Raw genomic sequence first — 24,600 nt, 5'->3', positions numbered from 1 at the left:
GCAAAGAATTTTAAGTACCGTTACTATCTAATAAATAACAAAATAATTGTATACATATCTTGAAGTGCATTGAGTTGTAAATATTGTATTTCTAGAACTACACCGTTACGAAATTTATTTTTTTGCCTTGTAAGTTCTGTTTAATATATGTAAGATTGTATTATTAGGATGGTTTATGTTATATTTGTTATACATTGAAAACATTCTTTAAGATATTTTAGGTTAATTGTAAATTAATTATGTTCAGTTTAGGTTGTGGGCTTGGCTTTATTAACGTCTGGAAAAGTAATTTTGTGAAATTCATCTACAAGTAGGTATATTTCTTCACTTCTTATTCATCCATTATTTGTCAGAAATGCCCTTTTCAGTAACCAATCTAAAACATTTGATAAATATGTAGTTTAGCGGTATTTGCGAAAAAAAAATTAAAAATACGAAAATACTTTTATTATATGCTCTTTAACTTCCTCTTTTCATTAAACCCGGCGGAGATAAGAAATTCCAAATACTTAAGGAGATATCGAATTTTTTAATTTTCATCACAATACCTGCGTATTCATGCTGCGATTACCATTGTTTCTTGTTTACGAGTATATTATGTTTCTTATTGGACAATTTTGTCACGTGACAGTTCCGTGATTGGCCAGTATTCAAATGAACCAATATATTATTATTTATTTATTTATTAATGTTCCGTCGGAGGTATCGCGACGTGGGTGAACGACTACATCATTTCCTTCTAATGGCAAAGGAAATGTACCCGCCTCCAACTTAGGTGGGCTTTTAACGTTTCTAATTTTAAAGTCTTATTTTTTATTTGCATATTGTTGCGCAAGTAATAAGTAACAAAAATTTTTTACGTGAGTTGTTAATGTTCATCATTTGTCCGGGTTTGTTAGGTCAGGTCAGTTACATTATAAATACTTTAAAACTAAAGAACCATTGAAATTAAATCATATTATTTTTAATGTATGCTTAGTTTGAAAGTATTTATAATGTAACTGACCTGACCTAATTGACCATTTTAGTTCCTACTGTTCATCCTTTGTCCCGGTTTGTTTGGTCAGGTCAGTTGCATTATAAATATTTTAAAACTAAACAGCCATTCAAATTAATTCACATTATTTTTTATGTCCACTTAGTTTGAAAGAATTAATAATGTAACTGACCTGACCTAATCGACCATTTTATTTATTACGCATTCACGAACACACAGCAAAATAACAAAAATTGCGTCGTTCGAATGGTTGTACAGGTGTTGTATTGCTAAATAAAAAAATTTGATATCTCCTAAAGTATTTGGAATTTATCTCCGCCGGATTAATGAAAAGAGGAAGTGAAAGAGCATATAATAAAAGTAATTTCAGATTTTTAGAATTTTTTTTAGCAAATACACCTACTCTACATGTTTAAAATTAAAAAATTCGATATCTCCTAAAGTATTTAGAATTTCTTATCTACGCCGGTTGATTTGAAAAGAGGAAGTGAAAGAGCATAGAATAAAAGTATTTTCGGATTTTTATCATTTTTTTTTTTTCGCATATACAGCTACTTTACATATTTACCAAACATTTACATGTTCAATAGTTTTGAATTATATTTCAGTTCGAAAAATGTGAAATTGAACACTATTGTATTTCACTTGCAGATTATTTTACACAATATTTGTTCCTTATTGCATATCCATTGTATATCAAAGTTTTAATATTCATATTTTCAAAATCAAAAATATTTTTGCTATGGTGAAGTGTTGCATCACAAACACATTCAAATGCATACTTTATATCAATATCTTATGTTAAAATTCAATTGAATACCTACACAGAACACTTGCTCCTGCGCTCCTGGGGACGATGTTTGGTAAACGTTCTGTCGTGTATCCAAGTTATCCCTTATCCCTATGGCATGATTCTGTGGTACATGACACATGCTGTGTTAATTTAGTAGGTACGTCGAAAGTTCCTGGACATGACAAAAACTGTGATGTAACAATGAATTATGATTGTAAGTTGAATACAAAAATTAAAATCCATAATACTTGTCATAATTTGTATTGTGATATTTTTGTAATGTTTTAGGTCATTAAACAGCCAACAGTTAAGTACTTGTATGATTGCGACCTTACTTAACTCGTGGCATACTAGACCTATTCACGTACGTGTTTGCTTCTATAACTGCAAGTAGCTATCTAAACAATTCGTGAAATTAAAAAGAAAATTAATTCCAACCTAACATTTTAATTACTTTATTATGTAGATTATAAAGTTTTGTTTTTACCTTTGTTCTTAAGTTACTTTGATTAAGTATTTTTTAAAATTGGTCTTTGCTTTTAAGAAACAAGGAGGTTACTAGAGATGGTGACACTTGACTACACGATGCAGGAGTACGGAGGAAGCAGTCCGTGGCCTGTACGAAGGAACCATCTCCGAAACCTTGGCCGAACAAAGTCAGGTTGGCTGGACTGTGTTTCGAACAGAGTCCAGTGCCACCTCGCTCAATGGCACAATCTGTGCAAGAACCTTTCTTATCAACCTGGTTCTGTGTTTATTACTTTCAAATGAATCTTTGATACTAGATAACTGAAGAATAGAGGTGGATACAGGAATTTTTGGGAAAGGGGGCAGGGGAGTTTAATTTGAAAGAAAAAAAAAACTAAAATTGAAAATGTGTAATGTGTATAAACAACTTACATTACTATTCACGCTAAAACACTTACGCAAGGGCTTACAGTTGTAGCCGTAGGTGATACGGGTTCACACACAGGTGTTGTAACAGCTCACTTTGCGTAATAACATTCTGCCTTCACTGATATTTTGTCAAATGTTTTCCCAACTTCAAGGATGGATGAATTTCCCCCCCCCCCCCCCCCCCCCCCCACCCCTCAGTTCTGGTATGTACCACCGCTGAAGATGATTTGTATGGTTCTTTAAATCACCAACATAGTCAATATACGTAATAATATCTACCATAAATTTTTCAAAATAATTTTTGTTAACTTGCAAATCCAGGCAGCCCTCATGGGGTTACTTTTGGGGACAGGATTATTTCATAGCCTAATTTTTGCCTCGAAAAACAAGTTGGTTACTTAAGAGTGTGCAGTTGGTGAGACTCACCCATCCTCCTTTCTCTCGCTCGCGACGGCCCAGCGAGAGAGTGCACTGTACACCTTTATACACGTCGCCCTGCCCCGACGCTTCTTGAACGTGAGGCAAACTACAGGAAACAAGCAATCCAATATTTGCTTGTATTGCTGCATCCAGTACTAGTTTATTACTGCAGTTTTCTCTCAGGGATGTACTCTAGGAAAGGGGGGGGGGGGAAAGCTTTGACACAGCATTCTTCGATAGTGCTTGTTCTGTAAGCCGACGCGATCCAGCCACTCACATTCGGATTCTGTCGAGTGGATTTGTGTGTTTTGTGGATTTTGATCGCCGCCTATAACTCTGCAGAACTGATAAGTTTGTGTATTATCCGTAATGACTTTTTGTAGAAGAATAAATCTAAACTATAGATGCAACGTGGCATCAGATAATTCTTTAAACAGTAACCATCTTGTCCTTTTTTTTTTTAGCCACAGTACAGCTTATTACAATTTCTTTTAAATATAATGAGCTGTATACTAGTTTTCTTTGGTACTATTCCGGTCAAAACCATATTGACATTCGATAATGTAACAAAAGCGCTGATTTGCACAGTTGTCTAATTATGCCAGATTAAAAACATTTTACTGTAATGTGGGCATCATTAAATAGTGGCTTTTCAGACAATGGTTCCGAGAATGCTTCAGGAAGTTATTCTGTTCCACTTGGTTCCACACAGCACACAATATATATTACTGGAACATTATAATGTTTCTGAAATATTTTAATAAATGTGTGTTAAATATTTACTCTCTCCAAGATATGGACCTAGGATAAATGAAGTTTGTACTAATGAATTACTGGGTTTAAAAGGAAAAATTGGCGTCAGGATTAACATTTTATGTTATTTAACGAATCCTTATTGTTTGATGAACCACCTGCATTATAAACATTTGATTCACAAGTATTCAAAAATCAAAGAAGTACTTTGGGAGAGAAAATCACAAGAATAAAATAGCTTAGTTGCACTTAATCATTTAAACTATCGGAGCCTAATAAAAACTTAACTGTAATACATTAATGGTAGTGTCAAAACAATCAGCCCACAGTGGAGTAATTATCTGCTTTATCTTACAAAAAAAAAAAAACTTGTTCTCATTAAAATGGTGCAATTCGTAATCAAAATTAATTTTTATTTTTACAGTAGAAGAATTGTGAGCAACGATGTCCTCATGACTAATATTGTCTGGTCATAACTTACTGTCAGATTATTTTAAAATATGTGAAAATTAAGTGTACATCTGCTACATAAGAGCTGGTTTTTTGCTTTTGTATGATGTACCATAAGATTTTACATTTGAGTTTTGTATTTTCATTTTACAGTTTTATAGTTTCATTTTATAGTAATAGTTTTGTGTAGCAGAAGCATGTTGTTGCGTACTCTGCATGTGCTCAGCAGGTTGCCAGGGCCACGAGAGAGAGGGGGGGGGGACAGGACCAGGCCCCCCACATCATTCTGTGGGCCCCGTTGCTAGAGGTCATGATGATCCCCCCCCCCCCCCCATTTTTTATACTAAAAAGATTTTAAAAATTTTTTGGCTTCTATGTATACCATTGTTTTAGTTATATTAATTCTTAACCTTAATCACAATTATTTTACAAACACACATTGAAACTAGTTTTAAGTCAGTGTTCAGATTGTCAACGTAAATTCATGTTGGATAATTGGAAAATAAATTAGTGTAACATGGTTTCAAGTCGGATATGTTGGTGGTGGTTTTGTTACTCACAGTTGTGGATTCAGACACGTTCTGTACGCACAGCATATTCCGAATCATATTACCCAGGTGTGATATTTCGTCGGTAACTAAAATCTGATTGTTTAATTGTTTTCTATGATTTATTTTAAAATTATCTACTTTTTTTTTGTTTTAATTTGTTTCTTCTTTCCTTCGCTAGGCCCCTAGTCTCGCAGCCCCCCCCCCCCCCCCTCCTAGACTCGCGGGCCCCGTAGCACCGGCCGTGTGGGGGCCCTGGACAGGACAAGTATTGCAGGTCTTGATGATGGTATTCATTGTAAACGCTGCCTGTGTGCCGGGCAGATGTCTGCACGGGCCGTGCTACTGCTGAGGCTGATGGAGGACGTGGCGCGGTACCTGGACCTGAGCGGGCAGCTGCCGGCGCTGGAGCAGGCCGGCCGAGCCCACCAGGGCGCTCCGGCCGAGTGCCGGCCCGTGTTGCGCTTCTCGGTCAGGGTGGACCTGCTCCGCCTGATCCACCTGTCGGGTGAGTGCCTGCTCCTGTCTGCTCAGTGTCTGCTCCTGCCTGCTCAGTGTCTGCTCCCGTCTGCTCAGTGTCTGCTCCTGTCTACTTAGTGTCTGCTCCTGTCTGCTCAGTGTCTGCTCAGTGTCTGCTCCTGTCTGCTCAGTGTCTGCTCCTGTCTACTGTCTGCTCAGTGTCTGCTCCCATCTGCTCAGTGTCTGCTCCTGTCTACTTAGTGTCTGCTCAGTGTCTGCTCCTGTCTGCTCAGTGTCTGCTCCTGTTTACTGTCTGCTCAGTGTCTGCTCCCATCTGCTCAGTGTCTGCTCCTGTCTACTTAGTGTCTGCTCCTGTCTGCTCAGTGTCTGCTCCTGTCTGCTCAGTGTCTGCTCCTGTCTACTGTCTGCTCAGTGTCTGCTCCCATCTGCTCAGTGTCTGCTCCTGTCTACTTAGTGTCTGCTCCTGTCTGCTCAGTGTCTGCTCCTGTCTGCTCAGTGTCTGCTCCTGTCTGCTCAGTGTCTGCTCCTGTCTACTGTCTGCTCAGTGTCTGCTCCCATCTGCTCAGTGTCTGCTCCTGTCTACTTAGTGTCTGCTCCTGTCTGCTCAGTGTCTGCTCCTGTCTGCTCAGTGTCTGCTCCTGTTTACTGTCTGCTCCCATCTGCTCAGTGTCTGCTCCTGTCTACTTAGTGTCTGCTCCTGTCTGCTCCTGTCTGCTCAGTGTCTGCTCCTGTCTACTGTCTGCTCAGTGTCTGCTCCTGTCTACTGTCTGCTCAGTGTCTGCTCCTGTCTACTTAGTGTCTGCTCCTGTCTGCTCAGTGTCTGCTCCTGTCTACTGTCTGCTCAGTGTCTGCTCCTGTCTACTTAGTGTCTGCTCCTGTCTGCTCAGTGTCTGCTCCTGTCTGCTCAGTGTCTGCTCCTGTCTACTGTCTGCTCAGTGTCTGTTCCTGTCTACTTAGTGTCTGCTCCTGTCTGCTCAGTGTCTGCTCCTGTCTGCTCAGTGTCTGCTCCTGTCTACTGTCTGCTCAGTGTCTGCTCCTGTCTACTGTCTGCTCAGTGTCTGCTCCTGTCTACTTAGTGTCTGCTCCTGTCTGCTCAGTGTCTGCTCCTGTCTACTGTCTGCTCAGTGTCTGCTCCTGTCTACTTAGTGTCTGCTCCTGTCTGCTCAGTGTCTGCTCCTGTCTGCTCAGTGTCTGCTCCTGTCTACTGTCTGCTCAGTGTCTGCTCCTGTCTACTGTCTGCTCAGTGTCTGCTCCTGTCTACTTAGTGTCTGCTCCTGTCTACTTAGTGTCTGCTCCTGTCTGCTCAGTGTCTGCTCAGTGTCTGCTCCTGTCTACTGTCTGCTCAGTGTCTGCTCCTGTCTACTTAGTGTCTGCTCCTGTCTGCTCAGTGTCTGCTCCTGTCTGCTCAGTGTCTGCTCCTGTCTACTGTCTGCTCAGTGTCTGCTCCCGTCTGCTCAGTGTCTGCTCCTGTCTGCTCCTGCAGGACCGTAACCCCCGGGACCTGCTTCTTGGATTCATCCTGATAGGATGAGAATTACAAGTCCACAATCAATAGAATTCATAAAAAAAACCTTACAACTTAGAAGTTAATGCAGTACGCGCAGTGTACGTTTACAGAGTTATGGCTACGATAACATTTAAGCTACGGCCGCGCAAGGCGTTATGCTCGTGATGTTCGCCGCGCGAGTTAAATATAGCCAGCTGCATCTCTGGTTTCACCGGCCACACAAAGCTTGATTCGCTGTGTTGGCGGCATCACCGGGTGTTTGGTTCTTGACTGTTTTGTGCCCGAGATTCGTATAAGAGTAGTATATGCAACATAAGAACACATGAATTTGCTCTTTACCGAGGTTAGATGTTACACATTTCTGGCAAATACTGAAAGACTCTCTCATGGGGAGGTTTTTTTTTTTTTGGTTCTGTCGACAGTGTTTTGCACATGCACAGATAAAGAAAAACATCTGTTTTCGCGCAGAATTGTATTGCACTTCTGCGTTTGCTTTTTGTGAAGTTTAATTTCATCTCTTGTAAGTATTGTGCTTTAAATAACCAAGCCGACAGAAAAGTTAATTGAAAGATTACGAAAATATCCATGTTAATGGACTAATCTGTGGAAGAATATAGAAGGCAGGATATGCAGGACAATACCTGGGATTTGATTCCAAGGGGATGCTATCAAACTCAGTTGAATTAATCCTGAAATAATCCATAAATGTGGTTTCGTCCTCACAAGCAACTGCATCATCAAATGATTAAATTCTTTAAATTTTTTTTTTTAATAGTAAATTCATGAACCCATTTCTTTTCACATTTACATACTGTGAGAGCCAGCAGAATATCATTGTCGGAATCATTACTCGAATCTCATGGCATCCGTCTCTCCGACGTCGCGAACTAAACTATCCTGTTTGGCCACCTGGCGCACCAACATAGTGAACATCGTGAACATAGCGTAGCTTTCTGTGTGGCCTCGGCTTTAGAGTCTTTGGGTTTTTTAAATTGTGGGGAATGAAAAGGTGAACAAACATTAAATAGTAGGCCCCTGGGCCCTTATTTCTGTGGATGGCCCTGGAACAGTCACGTTGTACTACTGGTTTACAGGCCATTGTGGATCACTGTCCTTACCCACTCCTGATTGCTGGTTACTACTGTTGTAGATGTTATCTATGTTAGAGTTGGCAACCCTGTGTAGTGGGTAACAACTGAAGGTGCGGTATGTCGCCATCACAGTGTGTGTTGTATGTGGCTAGCAAGTGATAAGTAAAGATATGTAGCCTACAAGATTTTGCTGTATAACTAATGCATCCTCTCACTATAAAAGGGACTAAAACAACTACAACTGAAATGGTGTTTGCTGTGGGCCTGTGCCTACAGACTTGTGGATGTGCCAGTGTTTGCACGTGCACAAGCGGCGATGCTGTACGTAACACCCCCCGGGGGTCGAGTGGTGAGATCACCGCCTCCCACCGAGGTGATCCGGGTTCACACCTGGTTTGTTCACCAGTGGGAAACTGGCAGACGTCCCATTCATCCGTTATCTGGGCAGGAACCTGCAAACTCCACGTCATTTATTGGTACCAGACGAGACTGCAAACTATTGTGTGTTTTGTTGCCTTCTGTTATTGGTGGAGACCGGAAAAATTTGCGGATTTATTTTCAGTTAGGCTAAAATTCAAATTGTGACACCTCTGTGTTGCCTCTGCTAATGGCTCACAACTGACAGGATTATGTGGTGAATTGTGATAAGCATACCAAAACACGGCATAACACCACAATGCAAGTTAATGCACCTTATACTAGCACCTAAATGCAAGTTATATCATGGAATCAAATAGCGTTTAACCAAAAATTAATTCAAGTGATCAAAAATAATTTTTTGATGTTTAAAATTCAAGGAATGTCGTTTCCAGACCAAAAATTGTACCAAGTGCATGGATCAGAGAAACTATTTTAGTTTGTTGTATTTTGCGACTCTCATTAAATCAATTTTAAACCATAAATGCTCCTTAATTTATTTTTATTCCAAATTAATGTTTTAGACTTATTTATTAAAAATTATTTTACTGTGAAATGCACCATATAAATTTTACCCCTATGTTTGTGGAGTAAGTATGTACTACAAAATGGCTTGTATAAAAATAAAGACAATAACACTGAAATTGTCTGTTTTTAAGAACAAAATTGGACTAAAAATAAAACCATAAAATCTTATCTGTTCTCGCAACTCATCTGGACCAATGAGTACTCTTGTCTGGACTAATGAGAAACGCTCATTCAAAGCTGTATCAAATCACAGGCTACTATACTGGAACGTCTCATAAGACTGCAGCCAGTGAGTGGGTGATGTCTGCCCTAGTATACATAGAACTGTGGAGTCTATCCTGGAGGTAAGTGAACACACTCATTTTCCCAGTCCCTAGTCATTGGACCATGTGTTACTTGACAAAACTGGAAGGACTGTAAAGAAACATGAGACCCAGTCATGAGGCACCTGGGCAGAGGTTACAAATTATCTTTGGCCGATCAGCAAACAATTTTGCCCTGGTTGTATACAGTGATTTAGAGTCTACCCTGCTGCCAGGAAATGATATGAACTTGGCAGATCTCTGTTAACACCCGTCCCAGGATTGGACATGAGATTTCTAGTTTCATTGCAGGATCACGTATTCTCCTTTTCACAGTAGAGTCGTCGGTATACAGGCATATCACAGGATCTCTTCGTAAGTGACGGTGTTTAGGTGAACAGTCTGGATCATTGGCGGTTACAGGAACTTATTTAAGAAGAGGATTTAAAAAAAAATTTTTTTAATAAGAGTTTGTGTGCTCGAAAAAACTCATGTCAACAACGAGGGGTTTGGACAGTCACGTTCAAATTCTCGACATGCATCTCTGCCGTTATGATTTGTGATTCCAGGTGTTGTAACAGCTCACCTTGAATTGCTCAGAATAACACACTGCCTTTATAAGTTCAGGGAGGGGAGGGGTGTATCTCCCCTGACCATCGCCACGGGAGGTACCACGGTGTGGCCAGGACAGACCAGGCACAGTGATTCTGCTCTGGTTCACTACTGCCATCCACAGCATGCAGGTTAATAATCCGTCATCCGTCTGTCCACCCTCCGTTCATCCGTCAACGAGCCGGACAATGCACAGCGCTCTGCATGCACTTGTATGCTGCCAACTGACTATAACGATTAAATTTTGCAGAAAATACTCTGGTAAAGATAAATTAATTTGACGATCATGTAAGTTAAGCACTCATTATAACTCATTAAAATATATATTTTTTTGCTTTGATATTTATTTCAATATACATATTTTCGAGTTACCGTACATTATTAATTACAATTTTTTTTCCTCTGTCAATTTTTGTGTAAATATGAAACTTCACAAACATATTCAAAAGTAATTTAAAACCATGCTATAGAAGCAGGTAAAGAAATAAATAAGCTTTAAAACCTTCTAATGTAAAGGCAATGGTGTGTATGACATTTTACAGCTCACGAATAACATTTATTTAACATCAAGTGACAAGATTTGTGACAAATCTTAAAATATAAGATATGCTATCATGATAAATGTACAGGAACAGTCCTTAAATATTAGCAGTGATACGAAAATGACGTAACCAACATGGCGCGTGAGATTGAGTCTTAAAAACTTATCTTATTAGCAGGAAAATATTCTTTAATGGATAATATTTTATGATGTTCAAATGTCAGTTGAAAATAATGTGAACTTACGAAGCATAAAAATTTCTTTAACACATATCTTAAAAAAGTTTTCACTGTTAAGAAATATTTTTCAATTCAACAAGGTATGGTAGTTAATACAATTCAAAAACCTATTTACATAATTTTTCACCTTAATTTTCAACTAATCCCACTCAATATTAGCCAAAGAGGATTGACACAATTCAAATAGCAATCCCTCTGGGTTTGCCATTCTTGACCTGAGGGGAAAGTTCTTAATGACACTGGAAGTCTCTAGCATGGTCGGGAAGAGAACTTAGCCATAGACTACTGATGAACAAATATTCACTTTTCAAAATATTTACATATTGCTTGACAAAATTCCTGCAAATATTTTGCAAATATGTATATCAGAAAGAAATTTTTTTTAATGTGAAAATTATATTAATTAAGAAAAAAAATGAATTTCCTAGAATTTTTATTAGAAATGTTTTTTCTTTACTCCTTTTCCCATATTTTTTCAGCACATTCCTGAAGCAACATCTGTTTGTCAAATTTAGCACTTGGGTAGGAAGACACTGCAATAGCAAGTGTTCTAATTGCATCCTATCTTGCTTTTTTACATTTTTTTTCAACTCACAAAACTCAGTTTAATGCATAGACTTGAAATGATTTCTCATATCTGTTTTAGTTCTTCCTTTTCGCAAATATTCATCTTTTCACAGCTTGCATCTAGCTCGTTTAGCATCAGAAACTGTAAAATAACTTCATGTTTCACTAAAATTTAATTCGCTCATCTTAACAAATCACTAATCACACTCCTACCTCAAAATTCACTTGTTCCTGTTTTTGATCTGTCGTTAAATAAACAAACAAATAAAGGATCGCCTTATTTTGAATCGGTTCGGCAATTCCAGGAATAAGATGCAAACTGATGAATGTGTAGTGGCTTCATTGGCTAGGGCGAGCATCAGTTGTGCCAACAATTCATACCAAACCAAAATTTGAAAACTGAATATTTGCATTTGCGAATATGGGCAACATATATTCACATCTGTGAAGGCCTAAAAATTGACATTAGTTACATGACTACCTTCGATGCATCATTAAGACATCACTACCTCTAGACCAAACAGTTGGGCCTGCTTCCACTGTGGTGCTCTGAGAAAATACTACATTTAAATCTCCCGAGCTGTTTAAATGGTGACCATTGATTTATTTTATTGGAAATAAATGGTAACTGGCATCACTTCCATATAAATTATGGCAAGGACATGTCCGGCGGATGGCAAGGTGGCAAGGGGAGGGGTGTCCACTATCCCCCTCTAAAAATGTGGAAATAAATAAATAAATTATAAATGAAAAATAAAAACAAATTACAAATAGGTTGGTTGTTGGTATTCAAAACTTTGAAAGAAACTGATAATTAAATAAGACCCTGCATCATCTGTGAAAAGTCATAAGAAAATCCAGCCCCATTGAGAGGCTAAATTCTAAAAACAATTCCCCCCCCCCCCCCCCAAATTCTCCCTCCCCTTATTTTGAGCTGAATTTGCCCTTGAAATATGGGTACATGCAACATGTGGCTGCTGTGAGACCACTAGTTCCACGTCAGCCTGGCCACTGGAGTCTCGCTCTTGTGGTGAGGGTGGCAAGCTTGTTTGCCACCCTGTAGCTGGGGTGGTCGGAGCCTCTGCTTACGTAACACCCTGTCTCCCTCCCCTCCCTCCATCCCCGAACAGCTGAAAGATGAAATGTAAATTTGGGGCTAATTTTACATTAAGCACCTACTTGTCATTCAGGGTGTCAGGGTGACTTAGTCTGGATCAAATTAAGTTAATAGTATCTAGATATTAAGTCTCGTTCCCCAGTTACATTGGGAGGGGATATTCAAACCGCTGGTGCTGATCCCAGAAGTCAGTTGTGTATCCGCCCGTGAACCTGCTTTCATTTTGTTCAAATCAACTTGGCAAGTCACTAGTTCTGACCACATGATATGAAAGTACGTCCCTAGCGATGAGAAATAATTTTATGAGTGCAAGCCCTATTACTGGTAGAGTATGAATAATGTTGTGTGTGGTAAAATGGGATTAATAGGTGAAAAAATTTAGTTTTTATAAACAATCATTCTGTTGGAATTTTTCCTATTACAGAAAGCTTTATATGTGGTACGAGAGTCCAATAACTTAAACTAATATTGTTTTAAAATTAAAAAAAAAAAAAATTAAACTTAAAGAAAATTTATATCTAATGCACACCAGTGGGGTAGTTTAGAGTTATAGCATGGTTTTAAAATTATTTTTTTCATTCAAGTTAAGAAGTGTAGAATAAAATTTCATTCTCTGAAACATCAACCAAAAACTTTGTCTTGAACACTCTTTTTTTTAAAATACATATTTTTATATTTATAAAAACATGAAATTTTTAAAATTTAGATTCAAGAACAAAAATAACTGTGTTCAAACATTTTTTGTCATTTTTATATTGAATAGCAGAAGATAAACATTTTTGTTTATGCCACTGAATAAGCAACATTTTGGCATATTTTTAAATTAATCTAAGCAATAAATAAAGTTTGGGAAAAAAAATCACATTTTACTTCCAACGTACCCCACCACAGATTTACCACATTTTACCCTACGAACATTTGAGGTTTTAGTGGTTGTGTGATGATTCACAGCCTGGTAAGTGGGAAGAAGGAACATGCTGTCCATCAGTACCTGGCTCATCACCGCCAGTTATAACTATGCGCCGTCAACATAGAGGTCGTTACAGATGGATGGGTTAGGGCGAGGCAACAGAATGCTAACTGGAACACATTCCCAGAAACTACACTTTGCCACATTTTCCACTTGCGAAAATTCTGGGTATGACCTGGCCAAAAATATAATGTATGTAGCTAAGAATTAATGGTTTTTAACAAATTTTGTAGTAAGAAAAATTAAGTCCTAATTATGATTTTCATCTTTAAGAATGTTCTGTACACATGTCACCAGTATCATGTATCAGTATACAATGTAAGCCCAAGTTTCTCTAAAGTCCTTAAGCTACAGCTGTGTGTTTACCAATATTGACTGCTCTCATTTACTTAACTGATATACTAAAACAAACTATACACTCAAAAGTTATTAATTATGTGTACATAGTACAAAATTATTTAAATTTTTGACGTGACAACGTCTAATAAATCGATAAACGCCGGCTGCACGCACAAAAGTGTCCTATTACGCACATTGTTCCGTTACGCTGTGCCCCGTTATGCTCATTGTTCCGTTACGCTGTGTCCCGTTATGCTGTGACCCTTTACGCTCATTGTTCGCTTGCGCCGCATCTATCTCTCTCCCACTTGACTGTTTATAAAGTGAAGTGAAAAGTTATTGTGGTTTTCATTGCTTATTACAACAACAATTTCGGCAATAAAGGTTAATTATTCTTGCATTTTAAAAATCTGATCACTAGTATAATTTCAAGTATTTATTCTTTTATTATTAAAATAAAAATGATTCAATTTTATTCATAAAGTATGCAATCATTTAATCAATGTTTTTTTTATGACGTCACGTTAAACTATCGCCCGTAAACCGACTTTACAGACAACCAATTTTTTTAATGAAAGGTTAAAATAAAGATTTATGGATTTAATCTTTTAATTTTAATTGACGATATTAGAAAATTGAGGGAATCATTGCATTTGGGTGTTCTGTGGTGTGTAGCTTCCATTTCAGTGTTCAGTCATCGTGCTGCAGGTCACTGCGGCCGGCTGCTGCTGGCAGAGCCTCTGGTGGCCAGGGACGTCATCCAGAAGGTGGTACACCTGTCTCTCGAGGCTCTCGTCCCGCATCTCGTCCTGGGCAGAGACCAAGTGCAGGTGTGGTTGGCTCTTCTCGCACTAGAGACCACGTTGTACGGTCTCCACCATATCGTAGTGTGTGTGTCCTGTGTGCGTAGTTGCGTAACGTAAAGTCTCACATTTACTTTAAATAGCCTGAGACCTCGCAAGGTTCCATTTTTATTGGCTTTGTAAATATTAACCCTATAACTAAATATTTATATTTGCTATGTAATCGACAACCTTACGACTAAATGATGCGAAATGTAGATAATTATACAAAGTTTTTTTTTTAAAGTTAATGAAACGAACACTTTCTTGCAGGTGTAGAAGGTATAATTTAGTTACATTTAATTGCTAGTTATTTTCTTTAGTTCACTTTGATGCATTCAGTATTACAATCTCTTTTAGATTGCAAGCCAGAAATTAAATTAATGTGTCGGATGTTGAAAGCTGCATGTGTATTAATTATATATATCAAAAACATTATATTGTTTTTACTTACACACAAACTTAACAATCCCATTGACCATAGTTGGCTACCTACCAAATTTTATGGAAATCCAATGAACAGTTTGAAAGTCACATACATACATACTGTTACGATTATTAAAACAATAATTAATAATCGCAGTGTGGGAGAACTACTGGGTTCATAAATGGATAGCCCTTTTAAAGATTCTATCACTACACAGTGTTATTTATCGCCAATATTTACGTCACTAACATAATCTTCTAAAAATGCCTAATAATTAATTACACTTAAAAATTTTCATTCCCCAGTCACTCAGTTTTTACACACCGCACACCCCACTGGGCCGCATCTCTGGCGCAACTCTCGCCGCATCACCCCTCGTGGACCTTCGTCGCGGGACTCTGTCGCTGCTCTCCGCCACCGCCGTCGCACTTCCCTTCGCCGAGATCCGCTCGACGCTTCGCTCGGAAAATCGCTCGGGACTCTAGTGCCTTGGAACATCGCTGCATCCGCGAGACTATCACCCGGAAACTCCGCCGCGCTCGCGACACTATCGTCCGGAACTGAACTCTCTGCCCTGGAACCTTCGTCCAGGGACTTCGCCGCTCTGCCGCACTTGCGGCACTATAGCCCGGAAACTCCGCCGCGGGAAAAATCCCGACTCCTCACTCACTGACTGACAGACTCCCAGAGGCCGGCATCCTGGCTTATATATCACAGGCGCCACTTCTAGAATTCACGAGCGCGGCTGCCGACCCGACGGCAGAATTCTCTCGAAGCACGCGTCGGCGGCTCGCGTAACTCCGCAGCTGTCAGGTGTCAGTTACATGTCGAAGGCAGGGCGTCGCTCGGGTAGTGGAGGGAAGGAGGGGGGGAAACGACGATCCTTGTAATATTCCAGGCGCGCGCGGCACATCTCATGTTGCGGCGGCCACGTGACGTCAGTGGCCGTGTGGGGCCGCCAGCCAGCCCTGAACCTGCTCGTGTCGCAGCCCTGCTCACGTTTTTAACAATACAAATAAACGAACGCCAATCGCTCTACTTACCATGCAGACCTTGCTTCTTTCGGGTGTTGTTAATTAATTAATTTTTTTTCACAGTTTTATTTAGTCCTGTAGTTCATTTCCATCATTTTCGTTTAAAACAATATGCATTTCATTATTTGATTACACACGTACGTGTTGCATTTCACGCTGGCATAACTGTGAGCAACTATTCCAACTTACGAGATAAGTGGCAGTTATAACTTCAAGACCCACACATCTAGGAGATTCCCTTCCTGCTCTCAGGGTTGGGTCCTGTGTTGTCTCCGCCGTGACAGCGGGAACCACCACGGAATCAGTCCGACGGTCTGCTTGTTGTCTGGGGTCTGAACAGTCCTCGAGGCGGATCACTTCATCGTCGTGCGACAGAGATGCCAGTAGCCCCTCCTGAGGCCTAATTTTATTTATTTTTTTTAAATTTTATCTGTAGTGTGTGTATTTAAATAATTTAATCTAAAGTTGTATGAAGGTATTAAAGTTATGTATTTAGTGTTGCTGGTCCTAGCCTAACTCCAACTTATTTAATGTCATGTTTTACAACTGCATTCTTTCTTGATACGGCAGCCCCTCCCGTAAAGTCTTACAGGAACCGCCCCTGGAGCATCATCTAATGTTGGTAATGCCGCACAGTCATAGTCTTTTACTATAAATAGTGTGCATTTTTATCGCCATGTAATACTGTACAATGTTTTCATGCAATTGCAATACAGAAACTTCTGTAGACTCTGGACTGCATGGCTCAGAGTTAATTTTTAGAGGTGACATTCTTTTTCAATCAACAGAAATGTTCTGCAATCACACTAAAGATTGCACTGGGATTGAACAAAGGGCTTACACACTTGCCCTGTGACCAGAATGCACCGTGTGTTGCTTAGTTTTTAAAGTCAGTTCATAATTCTTGCAATATTTTCTTTACGCAAGTTACAACTGACGACACCATTGTAGAGTGCAAACTACAATGGGAACTGGTTTGTGCATGAATGTCCAAGGTGAAGCGTGGTATTGCAGATAACGGTTCGACTGGAGACCTTCCCTTCGACCAGCCTGTTGACTCGCGGACCTCAGCTCACCGGACTGGTCCTGATGAAGGGCGTTCTGGTGGCCCGGACGACTACCGTCAAGTACATGTGAGTTGGCATTCTGTACTCAGTATTTAAGGGGCCTGCCAAATCAGGGGTGCGTTTGTGTTAGTCAAGCAAGATGGTAAGTGTCATCTTTGAAAGATTTGTGCAATGGGAGTGCATGACTTGATGTAAGTTTTTGGACATACGCCATTGCAAAAAATTTTTCTGTTGAAGAAAAACTAATAAATAAAGAAATAAATAAGTAAAAATACCCCAAAAAAACAAACAAAAAACACGAAATTAAGCAAAAAATTGCTGTTTTCAACAAGGATATAAACACCACAAAATATTCCGTAACAGGAATATGGTCAACAAACAAAGAAAAAACGGAGAAAAATGTGCTATGAGTAGGGACTGGAAAATGTCGTCGTTTTGAAAGTGCAAAAAGCGGTGGTTTGAATTCTTAAAAGCGGTGTTTTCATTTCGGTGTTTTCACCAATGTGATTTTTTTGTGGATTCCCAAAATTAATATGAACATTATATATTGATACTGAGATACTTGTAAAAACATTCTTAAAGCCTTTACAATGAGGAAATTATTATTTACTTATCGTAATATCTGTACATAATTTTAGCTTCTATATTTGTTAGTAATGCTCCTATCAAAAAAATTCACAGTTTCCTGCTTGTCACAGATCATAAAACACAATACATAATATTTACAGCTGCAAAGTTGAATACATATGTAACACTAAACACATAGACATGGCATACAACTAACACACTAAAACAGTGTTCAACCTTCAAAATAGATTTCACTGAGAATAGCTACATTTTCAGCATTAAGGCGCTGTCGTTGGTCACTTAGAACAGAACTGTACTTAGAAAAAAATCGTTCGCAGTCTGCATTTGCACATGGCAACCATACACTTTTCAAAGCACCCTTAGAAAATTCTGGATGATTTACAGAAAGAGACAATAATATTGCAATCAAATCCAGTGATGCATCACTTTTGTCTCCTAACTGTTTCTTCACCAAGAACTGAAGCTCTTTATAGCCTTGAAGCAATTGACTTTCATCGCAGTCCTTGAACAATGCCATTTTCTTCAATTTTTTACCAAGATCTTTTGTTACTTCCGTAATTAAAATCTGTGCAGGGTCAAAAACACTCAGTTCAGAATAAAGATGACTTGCAGGATCACTTGAAATTAAAGCTAGCAGCTTAGTGTATCCATGTGATGCAGCTTTTACTAAGGCAGATTTAACCTGAGCTTTTGCAACATCTCTTCCACATGACTGCAGTGCTAAACTTGTTTCTTCGCCAAAATTTCCTGCTTCAGCAAGCTGCAAAACTTGCTCAACTTTGCGTAGGTTACCACACAAAATGTTGCTACAAGGATATGACGACCCTTCCAACAACTTCGTCAAGTCAACAATTCCCTTTGCTGTTTCTTTGATGAAGGCAGCCTGCACCTTAACATTAAGGACCTGTTCCTGTGACAAACTTGCCAAATACTGAACTCCAACATTGCTAACTGATGCTATGTCGTCACTCTTCATGAACTCAACAATAGCTTCTATGTAGTCGGATACATAGGCTACAGACTCGTACCACGAAGACCATCTCGTGAGGACTGGCATTGGGAACAGTGGAACCCTTCCAGCTTCATATTTATCATCCAGAAATTGCCGGAACAGATGCTTTCTCTTTCGAGTGTTCAGGAACGCACTCTTGATTTTGGAAGTGGCATTTTGAAGTTCAGGAAGGTGCTTTCCCAGAACATTCAAAATCAGATTGAGTTTGTGCGCCCAACACTGAATCACTACAACATTGTCCGACATCAAGTTGGTAAGTGTGTCAAAACACTTCCCCATGTATCGGGCTGAGTCTGATACTAAGGCCAGGACACTGTCATAGCTAATGTTATATTTGTTCAAAGAATCAAGAATAGCTCTTGAACAACTTTTTGCATCAGCTGTTTCAAGAATGTGGACATCACCTACTACGATTTCAACTTGGTGACTGGCTTCTATAATCTTGAAGATTATAACGAAAACACACCGACCTTGTTTGTCTGTTGTTTCATCGCAGCATACCGCAAGGTGCTTTCCTTTGACCTTCTCCTTGATGTTTTCTTCCCTTTCCATATTTAATCTGGGAAGGTGCTTTTCTCGCAAAGTCTTTACACAAGGCAATGCGCCAGATCCTGAAAAAAAAATTTCCTCAAAATTAAGACCACCATTAGCATAGTTTACTGGCATAACGATGTACTTCAAGTTAACTGTTGTTGTATATTGGGTCAATTGCAATTTACAATACTGGACATTTGTAGTTCAGGAAAACGTTTTATTTCCTAGGTTAGTACTACACTCGTTAAGGTATTGAAAACAAAATGAAAAGTTTGTTAGGTTAGGTCAGCTACTTTTAAAAAAAAGTTAATTGTAGTGGGGATGATTGGTTAGTTCAAGTACATTAAAAACAGTCCGGTATCGCAAACTACAATAGACCTGTTATATCTGAATTTTTACTTACCTTCAATAAATTCATTCATGAAGTTCACCATGTGTTCATTGTTAAGTTTCTCAAGTGGTATGTTAGCCTTTACAAATGTTTCTGTGACACGTTTTCCAAGATAATCTGCCGATTTTTTGTCTTTGACAACTTTATTAAAGCATGATGCAACTGATGTTTGTAGTTTTGTAGTCTCTTCTTTTGTTGCTGCTAATGACGCCACGTGTTTTGCCGACTTTAAATGTTTTTCAATCGTGTCTTTTCGATCCCACGAAACTTTCGTGTTGCAAAACTTACACATAACCGTGCTATTATCTGTACAGTAAAACCCCTCCTTCTTATACTGAAATGCTCGATCCCTTGCACTTAATTTATTCCGCATTTTTACTCACTCACTAGTCACTATCCAATTAATAATCTTGTTAACTTGCCGATTTGCCCGTCGGAGTAGAAGTCAAAGTGAACATGACGACAGCAGCAGTTGCACACCAGTGAAAACTATTCTCTTTCAAGTTAATTTTTTTTTTCTTCCGTGGATCCCAAGGAATTAAAAATAAAAGTGTTTATATCCCCCGCAGTCTCCATGTAAATAATTTTATCTTTTTTTACAGTCACTTTTTTCCCGATGTATTAAGTAATTTTATTATGTTCTCCGTAATTACGTCCCAAAGTCCCACTCAATGGTGTGTTAATTTTAATCATGAATTTAAGTTACTGGCTAGGAGCGTTATCCGTAGGCCATAGCAGCAAAAAAAATGGCTGCGATGACTGGCGAAAGGAATGGTTTACACCGGCGGACTTTTATTTAATTAAAATGAATCAACGTCACGTTAAGTGTTTCATATTAAAGCGGATGTTAGTTAATAAATAGAAAATCGTAAATTACTTAGCAATGATTAGCATCGCAAATTATTATAATACATAATAATAATTAATTATAAGTTTTACCCTTCATGTTTTTTTTTGGTTAGGACATTTATTTCCTTACATTTTTTTATTCAAACGAACATATTGTTTGTGAATTGCGTCGATGCGTGTGACTGCGACTTATTTTTATGATTATGATACTAAATTTATAATAAATAAACCTTTTCGCGCATAGTTTGTTAAAATTCGTAGAAATTTCGTTTTTTCGCAACAAATGGTATTTTTCGCGTTTTACACTTAATTTCGCGCGAATTCGTGAAAATTTCGCGATCGCGAAATTTTCTAGTCCCTAGCTATGAGAAAGAAAAAAACCCACAAATGATGACAACACAGTAATATTGAACCAAAAAAAAATTCAGCTCAACGTTTGAAACGAAACAAACACACGACAAAACGAAAAGACGAAACAAACACAATAGTTTTCCAAAACAGAATAGAACAATAAAAACTCCCCACAAATAATGACAACACAAAAATATTGAACCCAAAATAATTCAGCACAACAGTTGAAACGAGACAAAAACACGGCAAAACGAAAAGACGAAACGAACACCATAGTTTTACCAAAACAGAAACAAGCGACGTTTTTGCAATGGCGTATGTCCAAAAACTTACATCAAGTCGTGGTAAGTGTCACACACACTGGACTGGCACGCTGTGGTGTTTTTGTATCTGTCCATTTCTGTTTGCTATAGCGCGATAACTGAGTGGACTGTATACGATAACGATTATAGATGCCATTATAATACAACAATTTAACGGTGAAGCTGCACCATAGTACTACTCACTGCCATGATGAAAATTAGGACTTACTTCCGACTGGAAGTCCAGGGCTGCCAACTATTGGCAGAGGATGCTAATAATGGTTGCCGCTACACAGCAGCGCGGGAAATACAAACTTGAAGTATTCAGAGACTTCTCAGAAGCACTGATTACGTTGAGGTCTAATCAATGTTACTACAGTAGAGCACCCCTCAACCGGAATCATTGGGGGGAGGTCTATTCCGGTTATGGGAAAATTCCGGGTAAGGGGAGTTGCGGTAGGGCCTGCCTCCGGGCCGGTTGAATGACCTTCCTTCAAGCAAGCTGGCAGGCACGTGTTTCTTATCACTGTGGGTGGGTGCGTGGGTGAGTGAAGAGGGTTCGGGGGAGGTAGTAGGACTACAGCTGCAGTGTTGTGTTACTTCTGTGTTAACGTGCTAGTGATTCACACTTCCGGGAGAGTGTATAGTTACTGCCACGCACAGTTTACATTTCGCATACACAAAAATAACACTTAAAGCATCTCGTTTAAAAACACAGAGATAGAGAAATACAGGTAAATGTAGACTGTTTAACCATATATTAACGTATAAATATGTACATAATACATATTTGTACACTAAATTATTGTCTAAAAACTGAAAGCATCACACGTTGGAAGTAAATGTCACTCGCTATCACGTGTGTCAGCGAGTATAGTGGGAGTCGGTGTACATACTCTCGGGCCGGCAGGAATTTTGCGTTTACTTGACGTAGTGAAACAATAAAACTACTTATAGCATAAACATCTTTATAGTAATTCATGTCCGACGCGAAAACCAGCTGTGTATTTACGCAATGCACGGGAAAGACTGGCTATAATTAGCTCTCTGACAGACGTGCGCGCGCGCCTACAAGACATGTACAGTCAGGCAAAAGCAAAAACGCCTCGTTCCAGTGCGGAAATGTTTTGGAGATGTTTTGTAATGTTTAAAAATTTTTTTTTTTTTTGGAAAATTAGTTCCGGATATCGGGAGTTCCGTTTGTGGGAATTACGGTTGACGGGTGCTCTACTGTAACACAAAATTACACACACTAATAAACAGTCTGAACACTGGTTTTGGTTAATGTAGCTTTGTGGTGGGTGTTGCAGCTGCAGCTCGGTGTACCGCTGCCCCACGCCGGGCTGCGGGAACCGGGCGGGCACCCGCCGCGCCGGGCCCACGCTGCTGCAGGGGGCGAGGTGCCGGCACTGCGGGGAGTGTCTGGAGGAGCTGCCCCGCGGCCGCGACACCGGGGACCAGGTGCAGGGCCTCCTGCTGGCCCCCGAGGCCCTCCGCGGCCGCCCGGCCCGGCCCCTGCCCCCCGTGCTGGTCTGCTTCCGAGGTGAGGCGTCCGGGTCTGCATGTCATACTCATATTTGTGAATACTTACATTCAACATTTCAAAACAAATAATTTTTTTAATTATTCACTCACAATAGATACACCAAGTGGGACTTATTCATAAAAAAAATTAATTGTAAAGCTGTAACACCTATAAAGCTAAGGTGAGATAGAGATTTGTTTCTGTAAAAAATTTTACGTACTTTGTTTTTATATGTAACAAATAATCTGTGCCTATAAATTTTTTACGTTGGACAACAAAACAGTATGAAATTTTAGATTTTGTTTGTGTAAGAAAATGTATGTCAGGTTTTCTATTTCTTTCATTTTACGCATCTCTTTTTTTGTTCCATATATGTTTGTCTTTTTTATTTTACTTTATTTGGATAAAAATTTCATACCTATGAAGTGTGAAAAAAAAATGTTTTAGTGTATTTTAAAATTCAATTAGAAAAATATTCTATATTCAAAAGTAATTTGATATTCAATTTAAAAAAAAAAGATCTGATTCAATCAGAATAATTAGCATAGAAAGTAATGTACTTTATTGGGGCCAAGATTCTACAGGAGGAAGAATATAGTTAAGGTGTTTATGAAAATATAATTTAGAGTCTAAAATGATTCCAAGATCTTTAATGCAAAGGGTTTTAGAGATTATTAGGTTGTTAAGTTTATAGTTAAAATTGACTGGATAAAGTTTTGTTTGTATTAAGAGTAACCAGCTTTCTAGAACACCAGTAATTAACTTGAATTATGTAGTTCTGTAGTATAATGCAATCATTTGGTAAAGTAATTTTCATGTAAATTTTAAGATCGTCAGCAAAAAGAACACCTGTTGAGTGATTGAGGACAAAGGTGATGTCATTAATAAAGATGTTAAAAAGGAGAGGTGAAAGTGAACCACCCTGTGGAACACCAGAACTCACAAGAAATAGAGAGGATTATGACTATTTAAGGATACATATTGATTTCTATTCTCAAGAAAGCTGGAGAACCAATTAACATAATTAACACTTAAACCAAAGTTACTTAGCTTTCGGAGTAGCAATGAATGATTTACTGCAGCAAAAGCCTTGGCTAGATCGAAATAGCAGACATAGCCCTGACCCCTGTTTGTAACTTCACTGTAAATGAGATATAGAAATGTAATAAGATTAAAAGAGGTTGACATTCCAGTCAAAAATCATGTTGAGTAATAGATATTTTATTACTGATTTCAAATATAAGAATTTAACTATAATTTTTTAAAAAACCTTTAAGCAAAGAGATTGGTCTATAATTTTAAATAGATAATTTTGAACCATGTTTGTAATTAGGGATTATTTTTGCAATTTTCTTTCCAAGGAAAAACTTGAGAATTTAGACTATTATTGTATACATGTGTTAAAAGAGGGGCAAGTAAATGAAAACAGCCTTTTAGAATAATGTACTTGTGTGGACATCGCTCTAGTCTAATGTCACGCGCTCGCACGCTCTTCTAATGCTGCCACACGCCACGTTGCATGCCTAGACAGAGCAGGGCTAGAGTAAGCATGTCGTCTTTAGTAGCTCCCGATTTCATTGCGACGTTATTAAAAAATTTAATCAAAAGGTTGAAAGGGTAAGGATAAGATGATACATAGATTGCAATATTTATAATGTTAGCCTGGACCTCCTGTGCGGTGTGCAGATATCCACGTAAAACCGGGTCACTACTGATTTGCGTATTTCGGTGAGATCTAATTCATTAAGCTCATGGGAAGTGAAACTTGCATGCCACCGAGTGGTACATTTTACATACGTTTTGGGGTAAGAAAATATCCATGTCACCTTCTTATTAGATGTGCTATAATAAATAAATTTACTCCCAAAGAGATTCAAGGAATCCAAACATGCAAAACTTCCATTATCAAACTATAAATAAAAGTTGGACCGGTTTTAAATGTTTTTGACGTTACAACGTCTAATAAATCGATGAACGCCAGCTGCACGCACGAAAAAGTGTCCCGTTACGCACATTGTCCCGTTAAGCTGAGTCCCTTTACAATCATTGTACGCTTGCGCCGCATATATCTCTCTTCCACTCAATTGGAACAACCATCGATTTGACTTTT

At 38.8% G+C, this 24,600-nt stretch overlaps 2 protein-coding genes across 2 annotated transcripts; one reads left to right on the top strand and one right to left on the bottom strand.

Annotated features, from left to right (window-relative positions):
• The first annotated feature begins 20 nt into the window (after positions 1-20).
• Positions 21-24,205, top strand: LOC134541368 (uncharacterized). The gene is made up of 6 exons (XM_063384791.1): positions 21-129; positions 5,183-5,366; positions 14,277-14,398; positions 16,886-17,004; positions 22,276-22,508; positions 24,177-24,205. Exons 2-6 carry the CDS (start codon positions 5,183-5,185, stop codon positions 24,203-24,205), a joined length of 687 nt encoding a protein of 228 aa, XP_063240861.1. The 5' UTR covers positions 21-129.
• LOC134541418 (uncharacterized) lies at positions 16,276-20,666 on the bottom strand. Its single transcript, XM_063384861.1, has 2 exons — positions 19,476-20,666; positions 16,276-19,149 (listed from the first exon to the last, which is right to left on the bottom strand). Exons 1-2 carry the CDS (start codon positions 19,834-19,836, stop codon positions 17,738-17,740), a joined length of 1,773 nt encoding a protein of 590 aa, XP_063240931.1. The 5' UTR covers positions 19,837-20,666; the 3' UTR covers positions 16,276-17,737.
• Positions 24,206-24,600: the final 395 nt, after the last annotated feature.

Source organism: Bacillus rossius, chromosome 18 (genome assembly GCF_032445375.1).
Source record: "Bacillus rossius redtenbacheri isolate Brsri chromosome 18, Brsri_v3, whole genome shotgun sequence".
NCBI classification, from domain to species: domain Eukaryota; kingdom Metazoa; phylum Arthropoda; class Insecta; order Phasmatodea; family Bacillidae; genus Bacillus; species Bacillus rossius.
Note: the sequence above shows the minus strand (reverse complement) of the source record. Positions and strands in the feature narration are given on the sequence as shown.